This window comes from Trichechus manatus, unplaced genomic scaffold (assembly GCF_000243295.1).
Source record: "Trichechus manatus latirostris isolate Lorelei unplaced genomic scaffold, TriManLat1.0 scaffold00119, whole genome shotgun sequence".
In the NCBI taxonomy this organism is placed as follows: domain Eukaryota; kingdom Metazoa; phylum Chordata; class Mammalia; order Sirenia; family Trichechidae; genus Trichechus; species Trichechus manatus.
This window is the reverse complement of record NW_004444055.1, coordinates 8,234,372-8,259,377: the sequence shown is the minus strand read 5'-3', so window position 1 is coordinate 8,259,377 and position 25,006 is coordinate 8,234,372. Positions and strand designations below refer to the sequence as shown.

Here is a 25,006-nt window from a genome sequence, read left to right as displayed (position 1 = left end):
ATCACCCAAGCTCTAGGCCGAGAGGATTTGGCTCCCAATCAATCAGTAAACATCCAGTTGTCATGGAGTCGATTCCAACTTGTGGCAACCCCATGTGTGTCAGAGTAGAACTGTGCTCCATAGGGTTTTCAATGGTGGCTAAATTTTCAGAAGTAGGTTGCTAGGCCTTTCTTCCAAGGCACTTCTGGGTGGACTCGAACCTCCAATCTTTTGGTTAGCAGCCAAACGCATTAACTGTTTGCACCACCCAGGGACTCCAATCAATCAGTAAAGGGCATAATTAATACAAGGACTTATCTGTAGCCAAGAATGCATTTCAACTGCATTGTCCATAACATAATATGTTCCCCTGTTCTCTACATCTTTTCTTAATTATTCTAAATTCATTTTTGACTTAGTTCTTCTTGATAGAGTTCTGATAAATTTATGCTTGCTTTTCTGGGTTCTCTCCTTTAACGATCCCTTCTGACTTTAAGTTTTATGTCTTTCCCCCTTGCCTTTCAAGATTATACATAACCCTGAGTTAAATCAGTTTGGCTTCTTGGAACTCTCTCTCTTCTCCTAAAATAACACAGCATTGTTCCTGTGGATTTTTTTTTTTTTTTAAACATTCAACTCGCAACAGTGTTCCTTTACATTCATCACTTTATCTTGCTCTTGATTACTGAATTTAGAAGATAGGAAAATTTCTTTTTCAGGCCACAGATTATTCTATTCAGCACTCAAGGGCAATCACTAACCATAAAAGCCCACACAGTACTCATGTTGATGGTAGAAATCTGTTATTTTATTGCTATTAAATTCTTAATGGGGATCTCAGATAGCTGGGAAATAGGACTCATAATGCAACCTTTGCACAGTCATCCTGATTCAGGGAACTCAACTTCCCTCCCCAGGTGGTGTTCTGCCACAGAAATGGATGAGGAGGCAAATGGCAAATCTCAGTGCCTTGTCTTAGAGGACAAGTTAAAAAAAAAAAAAAAATTCACACACAAGTGCAAAAGGCTGAAGTCTTATTTATAGCTTTCTTGATTTACAATACTAAGGGTTGGACAAAAACAATTGGTGGGTGTTTTATGGAGGTATTCCAACCTCTAGACACAGCATCACATATCATGGTGTCCACTTTCAGAATTACAGAGAAGCTGGAAACTGCTTACTGCTTGTGTCTGGGTTTCTGAACCCTAGGCTTCTGGCCAAGTGCAGCTGAGAAGCTTCTGGTAAGGTGATACAAGCTCTCCTTTGGCCTGGAGAGATTTTGGGCTTTGCTTAGTAGTTCAGATATAAATATGATAATCGGTGTTGATGTGTTCCAGAGGTTGGGCCTTCCATAGTCAGCAGTTCTGAACAAACAGGGCAAAATTGTGGTGCTGGGGGATGGGGATGTGGAGGTGATAATGTGGAGGATGAGTGTACCTCACCAAAGACTTAGGAGGGTAAATGAACAAGGCTGAGTGAGTGAGTGAGAAAATGGAGGTGTTAGAACATAGGTGAGACTGAAAAGCCAAGGGTGGATTAGATACTCCTCAGAGACCTAGAACAAAGTAATAATTTCATGCAGTTATTTCTACTGAATGAGGATAATTCATGAGAGAATAACTGCTGAAGAGAACCATAAACACTTTGTTGTTATTGTTCGGTGCGGTCAAGTCAGTTCCAACTCATAGCCACCCTATGTGCAACATAACAAAACACTGCTCTGTCCTGTGCCATCCTCACAACCGTTGCTATGCCCGAGCCCATCATTGCAACCACTGTTGTCAATCCATCCTGTTGAGGGTCTTCCTCTCTTTCGCTGACCTTCTACTTTACCAAGCATGATGTCCTTCTCCAGGGACTAGAGAAACTCCCTACATTGCTATAAATGCCTATTATCAGCTCAAATTCTAGCCATATCTACTTTCCTCCCTTTAGGCTGCTAGTACTTTTCATTTCCAATTCAGAAGTAATAGGGAATAACTTAGCACCCGCAATGTAAGTCATGCAGATAAACACAAGAAGTTGGCCAGCCCACAATTTATTGATTTCTAAATAAACTAGCTCACTTCCCAGCTACAAATTCAGTTCTAAACTGGTAGTAAAATATAGCAAAAATCATCACTCTGAACTTCTGTCCCTCCTAGGTTTTTGTTACCGGACACAGAGTAATTGCCAGTGACCCATCACTGCTTTATACCCTAATCAATGCAATTAATTATTTTCCTCTCTGCTGTGCTCAAACTTAAGCCATTATTTGGAACCAAGCCTATTATCTACAGCTGCTTCCTAAGCACAATCACTGTTTTCACAAAAGCAACAAGCACCTTCATTATTATTCAAGACTCAACCTTAGGAATGTGATCAATGCTCTTTTACCTCAGGGAAGAAAGTTCTCAGAGCAAAATGTTTGTAGTCAAGGAAGGGAACAGTTCCAAAACTATCAACCACATCCAATTTATCCATCTGCAGCTCAGCAAAGCCTGCAAAACAGAATCCCAAGAGCAATATTTTAACTCAACAAACAGTGGATAAGATCTTCTGCTGTTTTGTCTAACACAGAGTATGACCTTAGTTTTCATTAAACAAGAAACAATAGATAATTACTTGGTTGGCTGCAGAGAAGAGCTGAAGTAAAACACAAAGGCAGGTCCAGACCCTGCTGTTCAGTTGTCTTCTGTTACATAAACATTTCTCATTACTGTCACCATTTAAGAGTTAAAAAAAAAAAAAAAAATGACTTGATTTTCTACAGATAAAATAATTTTGGGGCCTACCATCACGTATCTCTTTCCGGAGTTCGCTCTCCAGGAGCTCCAGCTGTTGACTCTGTTTTCGACTCAGCTCCTTCGATTTGTACCTGGTCACCCCCACAGCGGCTGAGGAGACAGAGAATCAGCATCAAATCGAAATGTTAACTTCAAAAACAAAAGTGAAAAGCAAACCCCCAAACCAGCCTTTATAATTCCTTTAAAAAGAAATGAACCTTGAAAACATTATATGCTGAGTGAAATAAGTCAATCACAAAAGGACAAATATTATATGATCTCACAAATATGAAATACCTAGAGTAGGCAAATAGATTGAAATCAGAATTTAAGAGTGGTCACCAGGGGCAGGAGGGAGAGGAGGAAACAGGAGTTATTTTTTAGGAAGCATTGAGTTTCTGTTTACATGAACAGAAAATTTGGCAAAGGATGTTATGATGTTTGCAAAACACAATTGATGTCATTGATCTCACTGAATTATATACGTGAAACATGTTAAATTGGCAAATGTAGTGCTATCTGTTTTTAGGAAAAAAAGAGAAAGATGACAATGCAAAAAAAATAAAAAAGGAAGGAAAAAAAATAAAGGAGACGCCGCTCCCCCCTCCAAAAAAAAAAAAAAAGCATTTAAGAGGCAGATTTTATAAAAAGGAAAATTCCCAGCGAGGGATCACTCTAAAGAGGAAGACACTAAAATGCAACAGATAAAAATCCACTCCTCTTAAAAGTGGAAACTAAATCAAATAACCTTCACTTGTAACCGAAGATCCCAGCTGGCTGAAAAGTAATGAAACAGCCAAGTTTCTCCACAGCCACAGGCCACTAACATTGTTCCATTCTTTTTTTAATGTTTCTCAACATCCCTGGAGAAATAAAAGTTGAGCCACAAATGGTGGAAAGAAATCACAGACCCAGGGTTAGTTATATAAGCCAAACTTGCATAGGTTGCATGATGGGGGGTCCACAATGAACCCCATATCTGGATCCTGCCTCTTTCTCCACTTTATCTTGCTTTCAACTGTGCTGTAGAGGCAGACATGGAAGGGGCTTGGAGCTCAGGTTCACATCCCTGCTCTGCCATTTACTAGCTGCGGGACCTCGAGTAAGTTCCCCAGCATCTTTGTGCCTTGACTGCCTTCTCTGTAAGAGTGCCTACCTCACTGCAATGGTGAGAGGACTACAAAAAGGAACCTTCAGAAACCATTTAAAACAGTGCTTTTAAAAGAATAAGTACTCAGAGACTGTCAACTATTATTATTACTCCAGAAAATTTCTCCTGGAGATTTTAATAGGAATTACCTGATAAAAGGGCTCTGCTACTAAATCAAACAAACAAACAAAAAAAAACTATTGCCGTCGAGTCGATAGCGACTCTGTAGAACAGAGTAGAACTGCCCTGTATGGTTTCCAAGGCTGTAAATCTTTACAGAAGCAGACTGCCACATCTTTCTTCCGCAGAGAAGCTGGTAGGTTTCAACCACCAACCTTCTGGTTAGCAGCCGAGCGCTTACCCACTGTGTCACCAGGGCTCCTTTGTGAATGATGCTAGAGGAAACAAAACTAAATACATTTCTTCACTGGCAAAGTCCTGCCTGACTGCTAACCAAAAGGTTGGAGATTCAAGTTCACCCCGAAGTGCCTCAAAAGATAGGCCTGGTGATCTACTTCTGAAACATCAGCCATTGAAAACCCTACAGAGTACAGTTCTACTCTGACACACCTGAGGTCGCCACGAGTCAGAATGGACTTGACAGCAATTGGTTAGGTTTCTTCACTGAACCACTTTAGAAAGTCAGCAATTCTAATCATGACATGCATTTGTGCATCTCCATGAAAAGGTGGAGTATGCAGTGATTCCCAAACTTCACTGACCATGGAACCCCTTTTTCCAGGAGCAGACACTGGGACAATGTTCCTCAGGCTGCACCTTGAGCAACAGTGGCTTACTGCATGCAAAGGCAGCTAAAAGGCCACAATCTTAAAGCAGTGAGCTTTTCATGGCTACAGTCTACAGGTGAGGCCATGGTGGGGATGTTTTGCAGGTGGCAGGCTAGGCCAGGTGTGTTTGGTGTTTTCATTAATGATGTGTTTGATGGAATAAAGAGCACAACTACTCATACTGATGATGACCCATGTGGCCCTGGCATCACTGTAAAAAGGGGATGAGAATTTTAATGGGCTTTGCAGATACAAACGAAGCCAAAAGCAAGGTGTCAAATTTAGCCCACTTCACCTTAAAGAGATAACCAACCTCTGTAAACGAAGTGAGGGGAAAGGAGTGGTGAATCACACACAGGTCAGGAAAAGATCAGAGGTTTCTAGTAAGCCACAAAGTGAATCTGAGTCCATGGTGAGGCTGTCATATATAGGGCTGCTTAACAGTGGTGGATTCTCAAAATAGAGTCCAGCATTTAGAATTTACAGATAATCTTCTTACTCAAAGCCAGCATCAGCCAGGACTTCATTAAACTATTAAGCCCAATGGACAACTTGGGGAGAGCATGAAAAAATACCTAAAATAATAATCAAATGGCAAAATATGGCCTCTGCAAAATGAATCCATTTCATTAGGCCAGTTAATCATACACATAAATCTTACCCACACTAGAATGTGAACCACCCAAGGGAAAGGACCAGGCTTTAACTCACCTTTTCTGGCTCCAGAGACTTGCATAGCTACCAGGAACATAACAGGTGCTCAACAAACATCATGTACATGGATGAATGAATGAGGGAGGGAATGAATGTCTGGAAGGAGACATTAGCAACTGCCTCAATTAGCCTAAGATGCTAGAAAGGCAATACCTGTGTTACATCAAGCAATGTGAAATGCTACATTAGTTGGTGGAGAAGAGTCCCTTTTTTTCTAAGAAGGATGAGAAGAAATAGACTTAAAACCAAAAGCAGCTTAGGAACAGAGGTCACAAACTAGATGGTTACAGGGACCAGGTACATATACGAGTTAAGTGGCCTGGATGGAGACAATAGGGAGTGGTGGAGATTGGTGAAAACCTAGTGACACATGACTTGTCTCAAAGGGGTAGCTGCTACTCAGTTCAGCAAACTGATGCTGTGGAAAAATCGGGATCCAGTGTTGCCAGATCTTTCCATTTTTCAAGAGATTTTAAGAATGTGAAGTCACCCAATTTTTAAATGTTGTCAACTACTTCAAAGTTTTAAATAATGCTGTGTGGGCCAAACAGAACACACTGGTCGGCCAGACTGAGTCAGGGGGCAACCACAGTGGGATCACTGTGCTAGAATGAGCCTTGAAATATTGTTGTAGATGGGACAGGTAATACTTCTAAAGTATATTTCTGCCAGGAAAAGCAGAGCTGGGATGGGTTGTTTAGCAAGGTGAAAAGGCAGGATGAGATAATTAAGTTCCTGTGAGTCTAAACTCCCAGAGAAGTCCTGAGGGAATAATCTAAATAGGATATTTATCGTTACAATTCAAAGGAAAGAAAAAGCAAAATGGATGATATTTCTCAAACACCAAGACACCATCTTTCTAATCCAGCCTTTTATTAATGAGGCATCCTTAAAAAATGTTTAGAAAGCTCCCAACACGTACTCATTATTCCATTCCCATAGTTTTGATTTTGGATTTCATCCATTAACACTTTATTGAAGCGAACAGCTCCTAAAAGTGGAAAGTCTGCCTGCCTGAGGAGAGGCTCCAGAGAATAATTTCTCTGACAAAATTAAACAGGGCACTTACCAAAAATGACAATCACTAGCAAGACGGGAAGCACAATCAGAAAGTACCAAGTGGAAGGAACTGATTCCTGCTCAACAAAGAGCTCCAAGTTTCCCAGTTTGACCTAATGGGGCAGAGAATGACATTAGATCCAATCGAGTTGGATACCATATTTATGTACATTTTTTTCCCCCCAAATGGTTTCCCTGAGTTCAAGTCTTGACCCTGGGGCAGATTAGCTGTGTGACTTTGGGCAAATCAAGAACACTCACAGTGCATCAGTTTCCCGATGTATAAATTGAGGTGGGCTGGACTAGACCTATAGAGTTTAAACTTTGACCTTCTTTGCCCTGGGAGATTTAAATTGCAGGAGTGGGGGCAACAGAGAGGTGGTAACCTGTTGGTTGAGTCCCTACGTGGTGCAAATGGTTAAGACGCTCAGCTGCTAACCAAAAGGTTGGTAATTCAAGGCATCTCAGAAGAAAAGCCTGGTGATCTATTTCTGGAAAAAAAGCCAGCCATTGAAAACTCTGTGGAGCATAATTCTACTCTGACACACATGGGGTCACACATGGAGTCAGAGTCAACTTGACGGCAACTGGTTATTGGTTAACCTGTTGTTTGGAAGTACCCACCCTTATTCTAAGGAAACAACTCAACTTTTGCCTCTTCCACATCTCAGGCTTCCTTGGAAGGCCCGTTTTGAATAAAGCATTCTGTGGTGAAAACCAGTTTGTCAACATTGACCGGATAATCCCTAAGGGCGTTTCCCACTTTTAGCATTTTTTGGTTATAAAAATTTCATAAAACTTGTAAAGAGAAAACCTCTCCATCAAGCCTTATTTTCCACAGACATCCACACAAGTATTAAGATGCATTTCTGTCCCTGCAGCCGTGGCTGCTCCTACAGAGACGTGTAGGCAAAGGGCCTGGAAGACAGATCGTGACCCAGACAGCCCAGGTTCTAACACCCAGCTTTGCCATGTGCTCTCCTTACTGCTGTAGGATCTTGAGTCAGTTATTCAACTCTCCAGTCCTCACCTTCCTCATCTCTAAAATGGGACACTGATAGTGCCTGCTTCGTAGGGCTGTAGTGAAGATGAAATGCACTATTTCACTTAACTGGGTTAGCTCATTAGGAGCCCTGGTGATGCAACAGTTATGTACTAGGCTGTTAACTGAAAGGTTAGTGGTTCAAACCCACCCAGCAGAACAACGAAACAGGATCCATGCCTCACACCATACACAAACACGAATTCAAAATGGATTAAGGACCTAAATGTGAAAACTAAAACCATAAAATTCTGCGAAGAAAACACATGGGCAAGGCTGTCGGGCACGTGTCTGATATATTGCTGGAAGATGGGCCCCCTAGGTTGGAAGACACTCAAAACACAGAGTGGCCACAATAACGGACTCGAGCATACCAAAGATGGTGAATATGGTGCAGGACTGGGCAACATTTTGTTCTGTTGTACATGGGGACACCATGAATCAAAGCAGACTCTGTGGCAACTAACAACAACAACGAAAACATTTTTTTAAAACTTATTTTCTTTAGTATATGTCTCTTTTTGTAAGCTCCATAAAGGAAGACATTTTTGTCTGTTTTCTTCTCCACAGTGTTCTTATCAGAGTGTAAGTGTTCAGGAACTATTCCGTGAATGATGAAAAGGTTCTTCTCAACTAACTTGAAAAGTGGTAGTACTTTATAGTTTAATTGTTGCTACTGATTTTATAATTATCATTGCCCCGTTTACCATACAGAGAGAGAAAGGGGGACTTGGCAAGAATAAAGACTTACCTAAGGCCACATAGCTATTAACTGGTACAGCTGGGACATGAACACAGCTCTTTTGTTGGTATTTTTTTCTCTTGTCCTTTATCCAGTTATTTATGACTATAGATCATAAAGCATTTTTTGGCATAGACTGTGTAGAGCCTCATATGGCATGAACATGATAAAGGGTGACTTCTAATAAGTTTCCTTTCCCTATGGTCTTACATCTTTATTGTGGAACATAAATATAACCACGATGGGTCCCTCAAACATGTCTGGAAAAAGATTAATTGTAGCAAGTATGACTTCATGGTAAAGGAAGCAGCCCATGACCCATAGTTTATTTGCTCTCCATAAGAATCTAATACTACTATGAGTACGCCAAAGAGGCCTCCACCTTGGGTCTCTGCTAAGACGTGTCACCTCTGCATTCAGGAAAAGAATGACAGCTCATGACTGAGATTCTGCTTGCAGATGCTACAGTCTAAATGTATGGGTAGAACAAAAGCTATCAAGACTCGTTAGTGTTATAGACAACGGTGTGTTCAGTGCTTTGACATTCTAACAGGCACATGGATGGATTCTGCCAGCAATTTTGGAGGAATTATGCTTGGGCTTGCATTACCAGTTTTGTTTATCTTCTATTTAAAGTGAAGATCCAAAGGTCCATGAAAGATTCCATTCTGACTCCCTGTTTAGGCGAAAAATTACAGATCATCAGGTAAAATAACGGGTGGGACTGTCAGGTGACTTACACGGACTTTCTTGGAAGAGGCGGCAATGCTGTTTGCATCACCAATGCCTTTAATTTTGCAAAGGATGGTGGTGAGATCTTGATTTCTAGTAATATTTTCAAAGTTGCAAGTAAATTGCTCATTTTCCGTATGGAAGAGAGTAATTTCAATGTCTCTCTTGGAAATGTTGAAGTTATCATTTTCTTTCTGTGAAGAACAAAACAAAGATGAAGAAATCAGGGCACGTGTGGAGACTCACGACCATAAGCACACCTTTCCAGTCGAGGAAGGGCACATCCCACCCAAGAAAAGGAAACATACTTGAATTTTTACTTCCAGTTCCCTGTCCACCTCGGATTCTACCCGATACCCAGTAAACCTGGGGTCTTCAAGATACTGCAAGGTCCCACAATCCAAGTAGGTGTCCTGTACTCTTAGCTTCACAGTGACATTTGTACGCAATTTTGAGCTCTTTAAATTGGGGGCTAAAAACCTGCACTGAGTCGCCAGACAATATTCAGACACCTGGGGGAGGAAAAAAAATAAAAGAACATTTAATAACTTCATGAAAGAACTCCAGCTCTGATATTTAAAAGCTAAGTGGCCTCAGTAATTTAATTTCTCTGTGCATTGGTTTTCTCATTTGTAAAATGGGCATAGAAATACTACCTACCTTCCAGCGTTGTGAAGGCTAAGTTTAAAGCGATTTTACATGCAAAAGTGCTTAGATAGTGATGATGGAAGCAGCCAAAAGACTGTGCAATGGCAAAACAGGTGATGCAGGACGAAGTAGGCTAGAGAGAGGGGAAGACTTTGAGCAAAAGAGCCTATGTGTCCTTAAAGCCAGCAAGGCTGAATCCAGGAAAACTACTAGAAGGAAGGAGATGACACTCAGCAAAGGCCAGCTCCTGACCTGCTTGTTGTTGGCTGAGTCACTGTTTGTTGGGGAACCTCCTGCAGAGCTTTAGCAGAAGTCACTAACCACAAGGAAGTAAAGGCTTTGCAGGGGTAACAGAAAATGGGAGAAAACAACAGTAAAAGTGACAACATGACCCCCATGGCTGAAGCGAAGAGAATAAAAACTGGAAACAATGCACAAAGTGTGGACTGCTTTACAGGTTTATTTAAAGAAATACACCAAACAACATACACATTGCCATTTGCGGGTGTACAGAGAGAGCTGGTGGGTAAGGGAGGTTGACAAATGTTTTAAAGGAGAAGTGCAACTACATCTAAAACTCGTGAAAAGAAATTTATCAGACTGGGAGAACTTCTCCTCTTTTTTTGTTTCCCTTAATGCTAGAGTAAATAAAAAAGACGGCAGGAAGAGGAAACAGGTTGAAAAATTTGATGCAAAGAGCTGAGATTGGAATAAGCAAGACCTGGTCTCCACCAGTTGCCATACAGTTGACCCCAAACCATGCGTGTCAGAGTAGATCTGTGTTCTATAGGGTTTTCAATGGCTGGTTTTTCGGAAGTATGTAGATCACCAGGCCTTTCTTCTGAGGCATCTGTGGGTGGACTCGAACCTCCAATCTTTTGTTTAGCAGTTGAGCGCATTAACCATTTGCACCAGCCAAGGACTCCCTGCATTTCTAGCTCATAGTTCTGTCAATATGATGAAAACCACTATTCCCACTGCCTCTACCTTCTCAGCAGCCTCTCAGTCCTGAACGCTTGGCAGGCTGATTTTTAACTGAAACTGCCTTCTAGAAAGATTGTTAGCAACAGGATCACCCTAACCTCATTATCCTCAAGTCTGAAAATTTCCACATTAGTGACCAGCTCCCACCATCTGAAATGTTCTTTTTTCTCTGGTTTCTGAGCAACTTCTCAGTCACCTTCACTGGCCATCCTCTTTTCTTTCACTCTTTAAAAGAAAGCAATTCTGCAAGATTCCATCCTAGGCACTCTTTTCGTCTTCCTTTGTGCTCTCACTCCCACAGTGTCATACCCACTCTCCCTTCAATGATAACATCTACAAAGATAACCCGATCGTCTCTAGCCTCACCATCTCCTCCGCCAGCACTCTAGACCTCCACCACCCATGATCACTCGGTGGACAGCTCAGCCCAGACACCCTGCTGGCCATCTGCATAAGCATCCTAATTGGTCTCCCAGCCTTTTGTAGTTACTGCCTCTCCAAACCATCCTATGCACTACTGCCAGAGTAATAATCAAGTATCCCTATACTCATGTCACTCCCTGCTCAAAGGCCTTCACTGGCTCCCCGTTACCTACAGAACAAAGGGTAGAGTTCTCAGTCTGACACTCTCTTATATGGTCCCATTGCAGTTGTCCAGCCATCCTTCCTTGTCATTCCTGACCTAAGTTTCAACTGAATGAGACTGATGGATGTTACTATCACTGCCTGAGTACCCTGTCCTTTCTACCTGAAATTACCTCCCTCCTTCTACCTGTCTAAATCCTACCCATTTTGCTCCACCTCTGCTGTTATTGTTGTTACCTGCCTTCCAGTCAGCCCCCAACTCATGGTGATCTCATGCACAATGGGACCACACTATTGTGATCCACAGGGTTTTCACTGGCTGATATTTGGAAGTAGATCACCAGGCCTTCTTCCTAGTCTGTCTTAGTCCGGAAACTCTGCTGAAACCTGTTCAGCATCATAGCAACAACAAGCTTCCACTGACAGACTGGTGGTGGCTATGCATAAGGTACATTGGCTGGGACTCGAACCCAGTTGCCCACATGGAAGGAGAGATTCTATCACTAAACCACCTTCCATCCATATTTGATTTCTCTGTCATGTGGGAACCCACAGTGCTTTCTCGGACTCATAGGATTTCTGAGCTGGAAGGGAACCGGAGCACCTGAACTTGATAACATCCCTGTGATGGCGTACTATGCCCTCAACTATCAATCCCAGTGCAGATTTGCCATCTCCCTCCATGAAGGCAGTGACTCTCTTACTTATCTTTGGTCTCAGCACCCAGCAAGATGTTTTGCCCATAGTGGGTGTTCAATAAATTCTACTCAATGGCATTGATTTAAGAACAGCACTGAAGAGGGAGAGCAAATCCACCAATAAACTCAGTCCATGTCTCTGGTCAGAGTCAATCTGTACAAATCACTTAACTGGATGTGTTCACTCTGTGCAGACCCAGCTGTAATCAGACACAACAGGACGCCTGGACCTGGCTCTGAAGTGTGTCAGTAGACAGGCGTGTGTGGGACAGGCATAAGAATGGCGTGTTGGGAGGCTTCCTGTTTCTACACCCTGGGTTCAGACTGATCCTAAGCAGGCACCAGGTCTTCAGCTGCTCTTGGTGGGAAGTGATCAGGCTGGGCCCCAGAGAGGCTGCCTTTACATTTCTCGTTAGGAAAGGGGAGAAAGGGGAAGACAGAACGGCAATGGGCATTCGGGAGGAGTTTAAAAACACGCTTGCGGGTGACAACCTATATCTGAATTTCCTCATCTCCCTTCAAGCTCCTATTGCAGAAGCTTCAAACTAAAGGCGCCTGAGCTGGGTCTCGCTGCCTTTGGTATTACAGCTCTCTGTATCCTGGTTCCAGAAACTTCTCACTGCAGGGATCCTGGATCCAAAGGACTCGCTGGCTCTTCTTCCTTGGTGGTGGTGGTATCTTCTCTTTCCCACCTCTGGGATGGCTCATTTCAAGCCCAGAGGGATGGCAAAACTGACCAATCCCTTTGGTGGGCCACAATTACCATATCACACAGTCCTGCCCGATCACTTGGGTGGGAGTTACAAGACCATGGCTAGAAAGGTCACACACAAAAGTGATCTATCACACCGCAGTGAGGAGGCATGATTGTGACTGTGTTGATGTGAGAACTAGATGAGGGGTGGGGACCAGACCCCCTCCTATGATTTCCACTTTGGGAAGGAGATGAAAGGCAGAGGAGTGAGATCAGAAGGGTCAAGTAGGGCTATAGAGACAATGGCAAGAGAAGGAGAAGAGTAGGAAATGTTTTCTGGGACTTTCAGCAAATTAGTCTCTCTGATCAGCAGCTCTCTCTGTGAAATGGGAACATCACTCCCTACTCCTTCACAGAAATGCTATTCTTATTTCATGCCTTTAGCAGTCACAAGGTAGTTTCACACATATTGATAAACATTGCTCATTCAAGTGACTTGCCATACCTCACACAAGGAGAAAACGCCAGGTCTTTTCACACCAAGTTCATTCCTCTTTCCTCTATGCCACAACTCTCAGTACTCAACTACAAGTAGAAGGTCTTATTATTTCCATTAGAGCACAGATGGTAGGTAGCACACAACAGGTGAAAGTTTACAAAGGCTATAAATAAAAGCTATTCCCCTATATATTTTAGTGTAGTAAAAACAAAATCATCCTTGAAAAGAACCATTATTATAAAGTAGCTAAAGACTTACATTGATGTTTCCTTTTAATTCGTGTGAAATGATTAAGTTGTCAATTACATCAAAGTTTCTGCCCATTATGGTTATATTTTGACCACCACTGCAAGGAAAAAGGCAACAATAGGAGTTTCATAGTAAACACACAGGCATTTTGCATGTATGAACAAAGCTATCAATTTATTCACATTTAATATTAGACTCAGTTACATTTGAGAGCAAAATAAGTAATTTTAATTTCAAATGCAGGATAATTTTAGAAGTCTTTTAAAGATACTGACTACAAATTCATGGCTTTCAAGAAGCATAAATATAAAAATTCAAGTCAGATCCTATTTTAATTCTAGGAAAATGCCCAAATTCTTTTATAGAATTTGAATTTTGTTGTGTCATATTGCCACATATAATCAGATCATCAGCTATATCTTGAAAAGGTTTCACTAAACAGAAATTTTGTTTGATTGCTGTTTAATCTATATGAAGAGGCTTCAATCTAACAATTTTCAAAATCAAACTTTCAACCTACCAATTATATCTTATTTAGGGAGATAGGGAATACTTTGGACAAAATAAAATCGCAAAGGACGTTAAAAGTATAAATCCCTATTTGGTAAACGATACAAGTAACAGCTATATTCTATCTCTCCTAAACCAAGCCAAATGACTTCACATATTCTTCGTGCATAATCATGTATAAGCAAAGCGGTCATTAGATGTGAAACAAACAGCTGTCCACAGCTCTGGCTATCCTCACGCTTCCGTTCATGTAGGTCACCAGACACTCATTCCAGGGGACAGGAGCCTGAATATGTCAGCTCTGTCAGCTGGCCGAGCCCCTGATGACAAGAACAGGAGGTAGGTGTGAGCAGGTCAATTTGTGTAGGGCAAAGGGAAGACCCTGAGCCCTGCAGCCTGACAAACATGTACCTCCAGCCACAAGAGGAAGGGCTGGGATGGCCTCATGCCAACTTGTCGTTATTACTAGCAAACCAAGCCAAGCATGCTCTGCTGATGGCCAGACTGCAGAGATACATTCACATTCAAAGTACGGCGACCCAGGGGAAACCAAGACACAGGCTCAGAAAACAGTTCATTTCTAAAAACCCGTTGCCGTTGAGTTGATTCTGACTCGCAGCGACCTTATAGGACAGAGTAGAACTGCCCCATAGGGTTTCTAAGGAGCAGCTGGTGGATTCCAACTGCTGACCTTCTGGTTAGCAGCTGAACTCTTAACCACTGTGCCACCTGGGCTCCTCAGTTCATTAAGAAGTCTCTTATTTTATGGCAAAGCAGACATTGTCATGGCTAAAAGTACATACTCTGAGCCAGACTCCCTGGAAGCCTCAGGAAAGTTTTTTCACCACTCCAGGCCTCAGTTCCTACATCTGTAAAAGGGGCTAATCATAGTATACCTCTTAGGCTTGTAGTGAGGACTGACCAAGTTAATTGATGTAACTAACACATCTGATGCATGGTAAGTGCCATATCAATATTTGTTTTCATTTATAGGAAGGAATTTATTTACAGGAAGAAGTGAGGTGGGATAGCCGTAGAGTGCCATACTAGAGCCTTGGTTTTGAAATTCCATTTTCCTTATGCCATTTCTCCCTTAATATTTTATTTTTATTCCAATAACTCTCCATTCTCTCCTCCCTGCAGCCCCTGGTAACCACTAATAAACTTTGGTCTCTATGCATTTGCTTATTTTAGATATATAAGTGGGGTTATACAGTATTTGTCCTTTTGTGTGTGGCTTAATGTTTTCCAGATTCATCCATGTGGTAGTATATATCAAAACTTCATTTCTCTTTATGGCTGAATAACAGTCCACTGTATGTTTATATCACATTTTGTTGAGCCATTCATTTGTTGATGGACACTTTGGTGTTTCCACTTTTTGGCTATTGTGAATAGTGCTGCTATGAACACTGGGATATAAGTATCTGTTTGAGTCCCTGCTTTCAATTCTTTCGGGTGTATACCTAGGAGTGGAATTGCTGGATCATGCGGTAATTTTGTTTAACTTTCTGAGGAACTGCAAAACTGTTTTCCAGAGTAGCTGCACCATTTTACATTCCCACCAGAAATGATGAGTGTTCCAGTTTCTCCACATCCTCGCCAACACTGGTTATTTTCCAGTCATTCATTCACTTATTTTAATAATAGCCATCTTAGTGCGTATGAAGTGGCATCTTATTGTGGTTTTGATTTGCATTTCCCTAATGATTAATCCCTTTATCTTAAATAAAAAATATTAGAAGTGATTTTTTTTTTACAAAGCTTCATCTGTAATTTAGAGAGTACTTTGAAATTGAGCTTCATTCTCTGTTAGGTGAAGAAAATATCTTTAGGGTTACATTCCAAAATCTGAATGATATAAATTCAACTAGGGAGAGATCTTTTTTTTTTTTTAATACATTGGATTCATATGGAAGAGTATATTTTGGAATTTCCATCTCTTGCGTCGGGAGCATCCTTTAAATGTAGATACTGCTTGTCTTTTCATTTTCATTATGAAAAGGATTGTATATTTGCACCAGAAACCGAGGCTAAGAATAGCTACTGCAATTGAACGAACATTTTAGCTCTGAGTTTCCTGGCAGCCATGGCAAGAGAAAAACAGGATGTGCTCATAGTGTGGACTGGCATGGACTTTTCTAGAAATAAATACTAAGAGGAACTTTGTGAGAAGAATTTAGATATGACTACTGTATCTATGGTGACCCCATTTGTGTCAGAGTGGATCCGTGCTCCGTAGGGTTTTCAATGATTTTTCAGAAGTAGATCATCAGGCCTTTCTTCTGAGGGGCCTCTCGGTGGACTCGAACCTCCGAGCTTTCGGTTAGCAACTCAGCATGTTAACTGTTTGCACTACCCAGGAACTTGCCATGTGTCAGAAATGACCAAATGGCAACTGGTACTGGTACTATTTTTATATACATTTGAGAGAAATCCATGATCTTTATGCATATGACCCTTTTAACCACATCAAGAGAAAAATATTATGAATCTAGAAAGTACCTGATCCAGGTGGTGGCAGGAAATATTAGGGAACAGTGTGGCAGAGCAATGTATGATAATGATCCCACGGAAAAACAGTTACCACCATCGAACTGGATACACACATCCTTCATTTCCTTTCGGCTTGATGGAAGAGAGAATTTCATATGGGTGTCATTTAGCACTTGGCTAACCTGTATCCTAGAAAGGGGTAGAAAGAGAACTCTGACATGACACAGACACTTAGCACAGTTGATTATCCAAGGTGATATGAATTTCACTTGAATCACAACAGTTCACGAACTATCAAGAAAACAGCTGCAGGCAACTGCTGATTAATCAGGAACTACTTATCCTCCGTGGGCATTATCTGGGGCTGGGTTCCTCTTTATTTCTTTTTAACAATATTTTATTGCATTTTAGGGGAAAATTTGCACAGCAAATTAGGTTTCCCTTTAACAATTTTTATTCAAATTGTTCTGTACCATTGGTTACAATTTTTACAACGTGTCAGCATTCTCCTCATTTCCATTCTCTTTGTTCTGTTTCCATTGATCTAATTTCCCTTCCCTTCCATGCCTTCTCATCTTTGCTTTTGGGTAAATGTTGACCATTTGATCTCATATAGTTAATTGTTTAAGGGAGCACATTACTCGAGGGTGATATCGTTTATTTTATAAGCTAATCTACTCTTTGACTGAAAGGTGACCTGCAGAAATGGCCTCAATTCCAAGTTCAAAGGGTATCTTAGAATGACAGTCAGGGGTTCTTTTAGTCTCTATCAGTTGGTCCAGTAGGTCTGGACTTTTTTAGGAATTTGAGTTTTGTTGTACATTTTTCTCCCATTCTATCTGGGACCTTCTGTTGTGTCCCTGGTCAGAATGGTTGGTAGTAGTAGCCGGCACCATCTAGTTTTTCTGGTCTCAGGCTTGAAGAAGTTGTGGTTCACGTGGGCTATTAGTCCTGTGAACTAGTTTCTTCTTTGAGCCTTTGATTTCCTTTATTCTTGTTTGCTCCATACGAGTAGCGACCAATAGTTGTATCTTAGATGGCTGCTCACAAGCTTTTAAGACCCCAGATGCTACTCACCAAACTTGGATGTAGAACATTATCTTTGTGAACTATGTTATGTTAACGGACTAAACTGTCCCCTGAGACTATGGGCCCATTCCTTTTGACCTAGTAAACAAATCCCGTGTCCTCTTTCTTTTATGCATTTTATCTTGTTATTTGCATTCCCCTTAGAAATACGGAAGGAAGGGGCTGTAACAATTGCCTTTAAGAAGTCGTAGTAGAAAGTAGAACATGGACTGGGTATTAAATGAGATTAAGGAATCACTGCTAATTTTGTTAACTGTGATAATGGCATCATGCTTATCTGTTAGAGATATATACCAAAGAATTTTTGGGTGAAAGAATATGATATTTGGGATATACTCTTAAAAAATTCCAGCTCCGCCGCCCCCCCACCCACCAAAAAAAAATTGAGGATATAGATGAAAGAAGATTGGCAAAAGGTAGATAAGTTTTGAAACTGGTTGACGGGAACAGAACAGCTCATTACACTCTCCTCTCTACCTTTGTATATGTTTGATAATTTTCATAATAAAAAATTTTAAAAGAGAAGTCCTAAAGGACTGGGAAGACAGAACCACCACCAGGCAGGGATGGAAATTTTGCCATTGAAATAGCAGAGAGCTCATGCCAACAGCCCAAGGGTCTAGAATCAACCATTGTCAAAGCGAGCTACCTCCCAGGGAACCTTCAGACCAGAAATTAGCTGGGGCTGTCCTGGCTGCTCGACATCCCCAGGGATTGCCTTTGACGGCCTTCAGAACTCAAGGCAAAGCTTCTTACAACACTCCCTCTGTAACCTGCAGCTGCCTCTGAGCACCACGTCTACAATGACCCTTGAGAGCACAAATCATTATGTCTGGGTTGTACCTGAATAATGTCGGTATAATTATGCTATATGAGAATCTATTATTGCTGTTTAAAGGATATATGCATGATTATTAACTTCAATATTATTCCTGAACCTTATAATAAAGCAAATTCCAGAAACATTTGAATCTGTTTGTATTTATACAACCACAGATTTATATTTTAAGGTCTATAATCAAAGCAAAGTGCTAGGAAATTCATTGTAAAACGGCTGACTATAAAAATTCACGCTTGTTTATAAATTTTGGAAGGAGAGGGATGGAAATGTGGGTCATTCCTCTACTATTCTTGTATTCGTCTCTTCAGAATAATCACTCATTTAAAAAAAAGTGTTAAAAGAGTTTAGGATAATGGCAGGAACTCAGGTGTAGGATTAACTGAGTGTTATGTTTACTGCTTGTGAACTTGGGTTCACCACACAGATGTGGTTCCTGAAATGCTACATGCAGAGAGGCCGCTTAGTCATTTAATTTAATAATTGCAGTATCTCAAGACATATTCAGAATTGAAATGAGAGCATAAAGGCTCAGAAACAGGGTAATGCTCTGAAAAACGACTTCTTTTCCAGTGAAGCTGATTGCTTTTCAGTGAACGCACAGGTGTCGAACTTCACAGATTTTGCTATAAGAAATGAAAGATTTTTTGCAATAAGGTATTTAGCCAGAATAAATGGCACAAAAATACCTATGTCGCGTAAATACAGCCACTAATGCATGCTTGATAATTCCGGTAAATAGTAGAACAGAGGAAAGTCACCGTTGAGTAGCTATTTTCATCAAAATTGCAGCTATCCCAAATTTACTGCTATGAGGGGCATGGGATGGCAGTTATGCACAGCAAATGAGTTAAAACAGAAAATTCAGTAAATAAGCATGACAGATTACAATGCTGTACAAATCTGTTTTAGTAGTTAAAAACCAAAATACCACGCTTCAGCAGATTGTCTTATACGCATTTCTACGATGAGAACAAGCTCCGTATTATTCTTCATGTAGACTGCAACATCTTTTACTTCAAATTAGCCCAAACTTAGAAATGCTAACAAGCAGAAAACTCAAATTGTCTGTTGCATTATTATTATTATATCTCTTTTTTGGGGCGAGAGTGATATGTGCACAAGCATATCAGGGAGAAACTGATTTTTTTTCTCAAAGTTTCACCAAACGGATGAGTTATGAGAAAACAAGTCACAGAAATAATGACGTTCAAATGGCACATTGAGCAGATATTTGTGTTGGAGTCTTTTGTTCTTTTTTTTTTTTTTTTTACTACTAATGTCTTTTATTTAATTATTATTTGAGCCTGAAACCAAACCAATAAAGAGAAGAAGGCTAAACAGAACGAAATTTCCACATGAAATGGATCAAAAAGGTCCCCTGCCCCCCAATTCTTGAAAGAGTTGCCATATTCTTCATAAAATTCAAAGGTACTCAACTATTTTTCTAAGGAGGTCATCTTAAAGATGATGTTTGTTACTCTACATGCTTGATTTTGCTAATGAAAACAAACCAAGACCAAAACAAAACAGCATCTTGTTTGAGATTTTTTGGGTAATATCAGACAGATTTTCTCACAATGAACTTCAAATGTGATGTTTAAATTATTTTACTCATTGGGATTGTGTTATATCAAGTATTCAGAATAATTGGCCCACTTTGGCACATGGAAATAATTTGACTATATAAAGAATATAATCACTGTGATACTCTATTGGCAGAGATTTTAGCTTTTCACATTACCAAGAATAAGTTACTAGATTTGCAACTCACACATCCTTATCACAAGTACTGGTTCCTTTCAGGATCATTGTGATGTTAGATGCCCAGGTAAAGTTTGCTCCTGTAACTATCACGTTACTTTTCCCTAAGGTCGATATTTTCTGTGGCTCAATGGACTTAATGTAGAAGACCTATTGGAAATAAAGATTAAAACACAAGATCAAAGATAAGAAATGGCATCATTCAAAGAAATCTGTTTATGCACTGCAGTTAGAAGAAATCACTGGGAAATTTCAACAGTTTGCAGACAGTGTTTAATGAAATCAATGAATTCAGGGAAGAGTGCTGCAAATTCATGTCTTTCAACATGCGACAGCATGAGGTCAAACCAATTAGTCTTTGTCTCACAAGACAGTTGAAAATGCAGTTGGAGAGTCTGACATTCTATCTGAAGAATAAGATATTACCCAAATCTCAAAAATGCTCACTGCCTTACAGCCTCCACAGGCTCACAATATAAGCAAAATGAAGGAAAAACAAAGGAGTCCATTGACCATAGGCCAACAACAGACTCATCATGAAGTTGAAATAAATGTCATTCCAGATAAATTTAATTCCCAAGAAAGCAGTTGGTATTTTTTGTTTGCTTCAGTTAGGCTACTTGAATCAAGGAGTATACTGCAGGGGAAAAACCCCTTGAGAAATCAACCCGTTCTGTCACCTAGTATCAAGTTGGATGCCCAAACCATTGTGGCCAACTGTTTTCTCCACGGTTTGCAGATATCACAATCTCCTCCTCGGTACACATTGCAGGCTTTATCAGGTCAAGAAAGTTTCCCTTTAAGTCACTTGATATCTGGCCGCTTAATGTAGGCTTATGCCACCTTTCCAGCTGCTACTGAGTCAATTCCAACTCATGGTGACCCCATATGCTACAGAGTAGAACAGCTCCATAGGGTTTTCTTGGCTGTAATCTTTATGCAAGCAGATTGCCAGGCCTTTCTCCCAAACAGCTTCTGGGTGGGTTCAAACCACCAAACTTTAAGGTGGCTGGGTGGTGCAAACAGTTAAATGCTTGATTACTAGTTGAAAGGTTGGTGGTTAGAATCCGCGCAGAGGCACTTCGAAGACAGGCCTGGCAATCTGCATTCAAAAGGTCACAGCCTTCAAAACACTATGGAGCAGTTCTGCTCTGCACATATAAAGCTTCCATGAGTCAGAATTGACTCAATGGCAACAAACAACAACATGCCACCTTTACTTCTCAATTTGCAACGTCTAATGAAATTCCCCTTTCAAAAAAAAACTTACAAAAGCCCTTTATTTGCCAGCAAGAATCACTGTCTCTTATCAAGACAAAACAATCCTGATTTCTTTCACTTTTCTCTTATGGGTGCTATCTTCTATCTCTTTGATCATTTTGTTGTTCTTTTGTAGACCATTTCCAGCAAGTCTGTATTTTGTTCACAATATGGTGACCAAAACAGGATATAATATTCTAAGATTTTGATCAAGATAAAGTACAGCAGACCTGTAGCATGAGTGAATTTCATACTCACACTCTTGATACTTGATAACAACTCCAATGTCCAGAAATGCATATTTATGTAAAACTTGGCTAAACCATACATGCTGAGTGTATCTACTTGGAGGATAAAGTCCAGGAGGCAGTCACTTAGCCACTGAGAGAATTTCAGTGATGTCTAACACCTGCCTAACACCTGCTCCTCCAAGTGACCATGTATTCCCTGATCCCTTGTGTGTGTAACACTCATCTAGACAGCTTTGCCGGGCCATTGGAGCTGCCCATGCTGCCGAAAGGGACGTTTTATCATTCTGCCCCTTGGCAAACACAGGTGCTAGATGGTAGAGCAGTCACAATCACTCATTATCACTATGGACTGGTTTTGCATATTGAGGTAAATTCATCAGTAATGTCATCACAGCAATGATGTAATGTGACAGAGAACTGATTTCAGTAGCAGAATTTATTTTAATCACTTTGTGAAGGACTTTAGCCCTGCATTTATAGAATCACTAAGGGCCCGGAAGGGTCACTTTAATTATTCCGTTATACTTGATTGCCTTTTATGGGAGAAATTATCTGCTAGAGTGCTACTTGGAGTGGGGGGATTAGCAAAGACTTCAAGATAAATCCCTTGCAAGTGTCAAGTGTGTGTTGTATGGCAAAAGGCTTACTCCTTTGCTCTTACGTTGGGATGTAAGTGATCAAGTATTTACTGAACACTACAGGGTCCCTAGGACAGCACTAGCTGTTGTGGGACACCTGATCTAGGTGTGTACCAGATCAGCAGCTGACGAACTACAGCCCGTTGTCCCAATCCAGTCGGCCACCCATTTTTGTATGGCTCCTGAGCAAAGAATGTTTTTACATTTTTGAATAATAGAAAAATATCAAAAGAAGAGTAATATTTCATGATATATGAAAATCAAATTTCAGTGTCACAAAATAAAGTTTTATTGGAAGACAGCCAGGCTCATTCATTTACATATTGTTTCTTGCTGCTTTCACACTACAATGGCAGAGTCGAGTAGCTGCAACAGAGACTTATGGCCCACAAAGCCTAAACTATTTACTGTCTGGCTCTTTATAGGAAAAGTTTGCCAACCCCTGCAGTAGAGGAGGCCACTGTCTTTTTAGGGAGGCAAGATAACTAAAACAACAAAAACAAAACCCCCAAACCAGTCGCCTTCAAGTTGATTCCCACTCCTGGTGACCCCATGTGTGTTAGAGTAGAACTATGCTCCACTGGGTTTTCAGTGGCTGCTATTTTGCAAGTATATCTCCAGGCCTCTCTTCTGAGGCACTTCCGGGTGGACTCAAGCCTCCAACCTTTTGGTTAGTAGCTGAGCACTTAACCATTTGCACCACCCAGGGACTCAGGGAAGCAAGATGGACTGGCTTTTTTTCTAAATAAACCACACTATAGGCTCACTCACACATCTAAATCAACTATGATTCCCAGGTTTCTTTTCTGTCTAGACAGTCCTTCCTGCTTCTTATATTTAAGCCATTAATGTCTGTTCAAGCAAAAATTTTCAAACACGCCAAGCAAAAGCTTCTTCTCTACTCTCAGTAGAGGATAAAGAGAACCTTATAATGAATACAACAAAGATTTTTAAGAGGTTCTATTTTGCTACTTAAACGACTCTACAGACACCATCAGAGGACCTGCTATGTTGCTTTATTAACTTTTTATTTCCCCCGGAGTAGAGACAGGCTCGCTACTTGAAAAGGATTTAATTTAAAAACCTTATTGTTGAAAGTTTCCATCGGCCATGTAGGATGGGATCCAGCCTGACCTATCTCGTGAAAGCAGATGCTTCTAGTCTGCTCTCAAAGAGAATGAGATTAGTTATTCTTTGTTTGCTGGGAGAATCTCTCCTAATCTTAATAAGTGGGTTAAGGAGCTACCAAGAGGATCCCATTAAATAAACAGTACAAGTATTCAAGACAATGGGGGGGGGTGGGGGGGGATGGAGATAGGGCAGAGCTATATGACTACAGCAATCCTTAGAAATATAACGTTTTCTATTCTTGCTGATAAAGATTTAAAAAAAAAAAAACCATTACAGACAAAAAGGCAAAGAACAACCTCCCTACAAATGTTCTACAAAACAGTTTTTTTAGATCTAATTTTGTATTTTAATCAAGAGTGAATTCATGACCTCACATAAGGTAGCAGGTCCCACAAGCTTACATACAGAGGGGTTAATTTAAAAGCTTAATCTAGCTTGATACAAAGAGCCAGTCTCTTGTAGTCCTATAGTGATATTTCCTTCTTATTCTATGTCCAAGGACTTCCATGTATCAAATCAAAATACCATTCAGTGCAACCATCACAGCCCTATGTTGTCCAGCAATTAACCTCAGAATAGTCTACTTCCTGTCAATTATATTTTAAAGACTTAAAAGAGTTATTTTTAAGTGGTTGCACAATTTTGAATTTATTTAATAGGAAACTATGAGCTCTGTGGTCTCTCTTGAGCTTAAATCATTCCCTGTTTTGTGTAAGGAAGCACATTAGAAACTGGTTAATTAGATGATTTTACAAAATACCCAACTATTCTTATTTTTTAAAAACTAAGTCATTAGAAGATGCTGGAAATAGCACACCACTAAGAAATAGTTATCTCTGAAAAGGTCTAAGAGGATTATTCCTGACAGTAAGAATACCTTTTGTGAAATCTGACGTCAATACAATTCAAATTACCATGACATTAATGGAGAAAATACTGCTATGATTGAAAAGAATGTTGGAAAGAGATACATTAGCAAGGCTCAGTTTATTAAGACCAAATTGTATTCTATTAATCTGCTAAAAAAAATCTGAATATAGCAAAGCTTTCTGTAGGCCTGGACCTGAATCAACGCTAAGTGAAATGTCTCTCAGACTTTTACTCATGCAATTAGTTCAAACAGGACTGGATAAAAGTCACATGGATTCAAAACCAGCTGGAAATCTGAAACCAAAAGACATTAGAGAGATGAAAGGTAGCTCAGATAATTAAAGGAAAGTGTCCTGTAGGGCCCTCCAGGGGTGAGTATTTGGTTCAGAATTATTTAACATCTTTATTAATGACTGATACGAAAGTAATGTATTAATGAAATGTATAAGTTGAAAAGGGGCCAATGGTGGTTCAGTTGTAGAACTCTTACCTTACCTTTGGGAGACCCAGGTTCAATTCCTGGCCAATGTACCTCATGCGCAGCTACCATCCGTATTGTCAGTAGAAGCTTCCATGCTGCCACGATGCTGAACAGGTTTCAGCAAAGCTTACAGACTAAGACAGACTAGGAAGAAAGGCCTGGTGATCTACTTCTGAAAACTCAGCCAGTGAAAACCCTATTGATCACAATGGTCTGATCTCATTGTGCACAGGGTTGCCCTGAGTCCAGGGTAACTCGACAGCAGCTAACAACGACAACAACATAAATTGAGAAGAGTGGTAACCAGCACTGGAGATGGGAAAGTGTAAAAGCAGGTGAGATATGGAAAG

The 25,006-nt window shown here is 40.5% G+C and overlaps 1 protein-coding gene across 5 annotated transcripts in view; it reads right to left on the bottom strand.

Moving 5' to 3' along the window:
- Window positions 1–25,006, bottom strand: part of PLXNC1 (plexin C1) — a 183,844-nt gene that overhangs the window by 59,838 nt on the left and 99,000 nt on the right. For 4 of the 5 annotated variants that reach the window (XM_023738574.1, XM_023738575.1, XM_023738572.1 and 1 more), the window contains exons 10-17: window positions 20,036–20,175; window positions 16,344–16,523; window positions 13,338–13,425; window positions 9,280–9,483; window positions 8,980–9,165; window positions 6,466–6,568; window positions 2,754–2,855; window positions 2,356–2,459 (exon numbers count right to left, since the gene is read on the bottom strand). In XM_023738574.1, the coding sequence (XP_023594342.1) occupies window positions 2,356–2,459; window positions 2,754–2,855; window positions 6,466–6,568; window positions 8,980–9,165; window positions 9,280–9,483; window positions 13,338–13,425; window positions 16,344–16,523; window positions 20,036–20,175 (1,107 nt within the window). The remainder of the gene's footprint in view (window positions 1–2,355; window positions 2,460–2,753; window positions 2,856–6,465; window positions 6,569–8,979; window positions 9,166–9,279; window positions 9,484–13,337; window positions 13,426–16,343; window positions 16,524–20,035; window positions 20,176–25,006) is intronic. The other variant, XM_023738576.1, reaches the window with a different exon arrangement.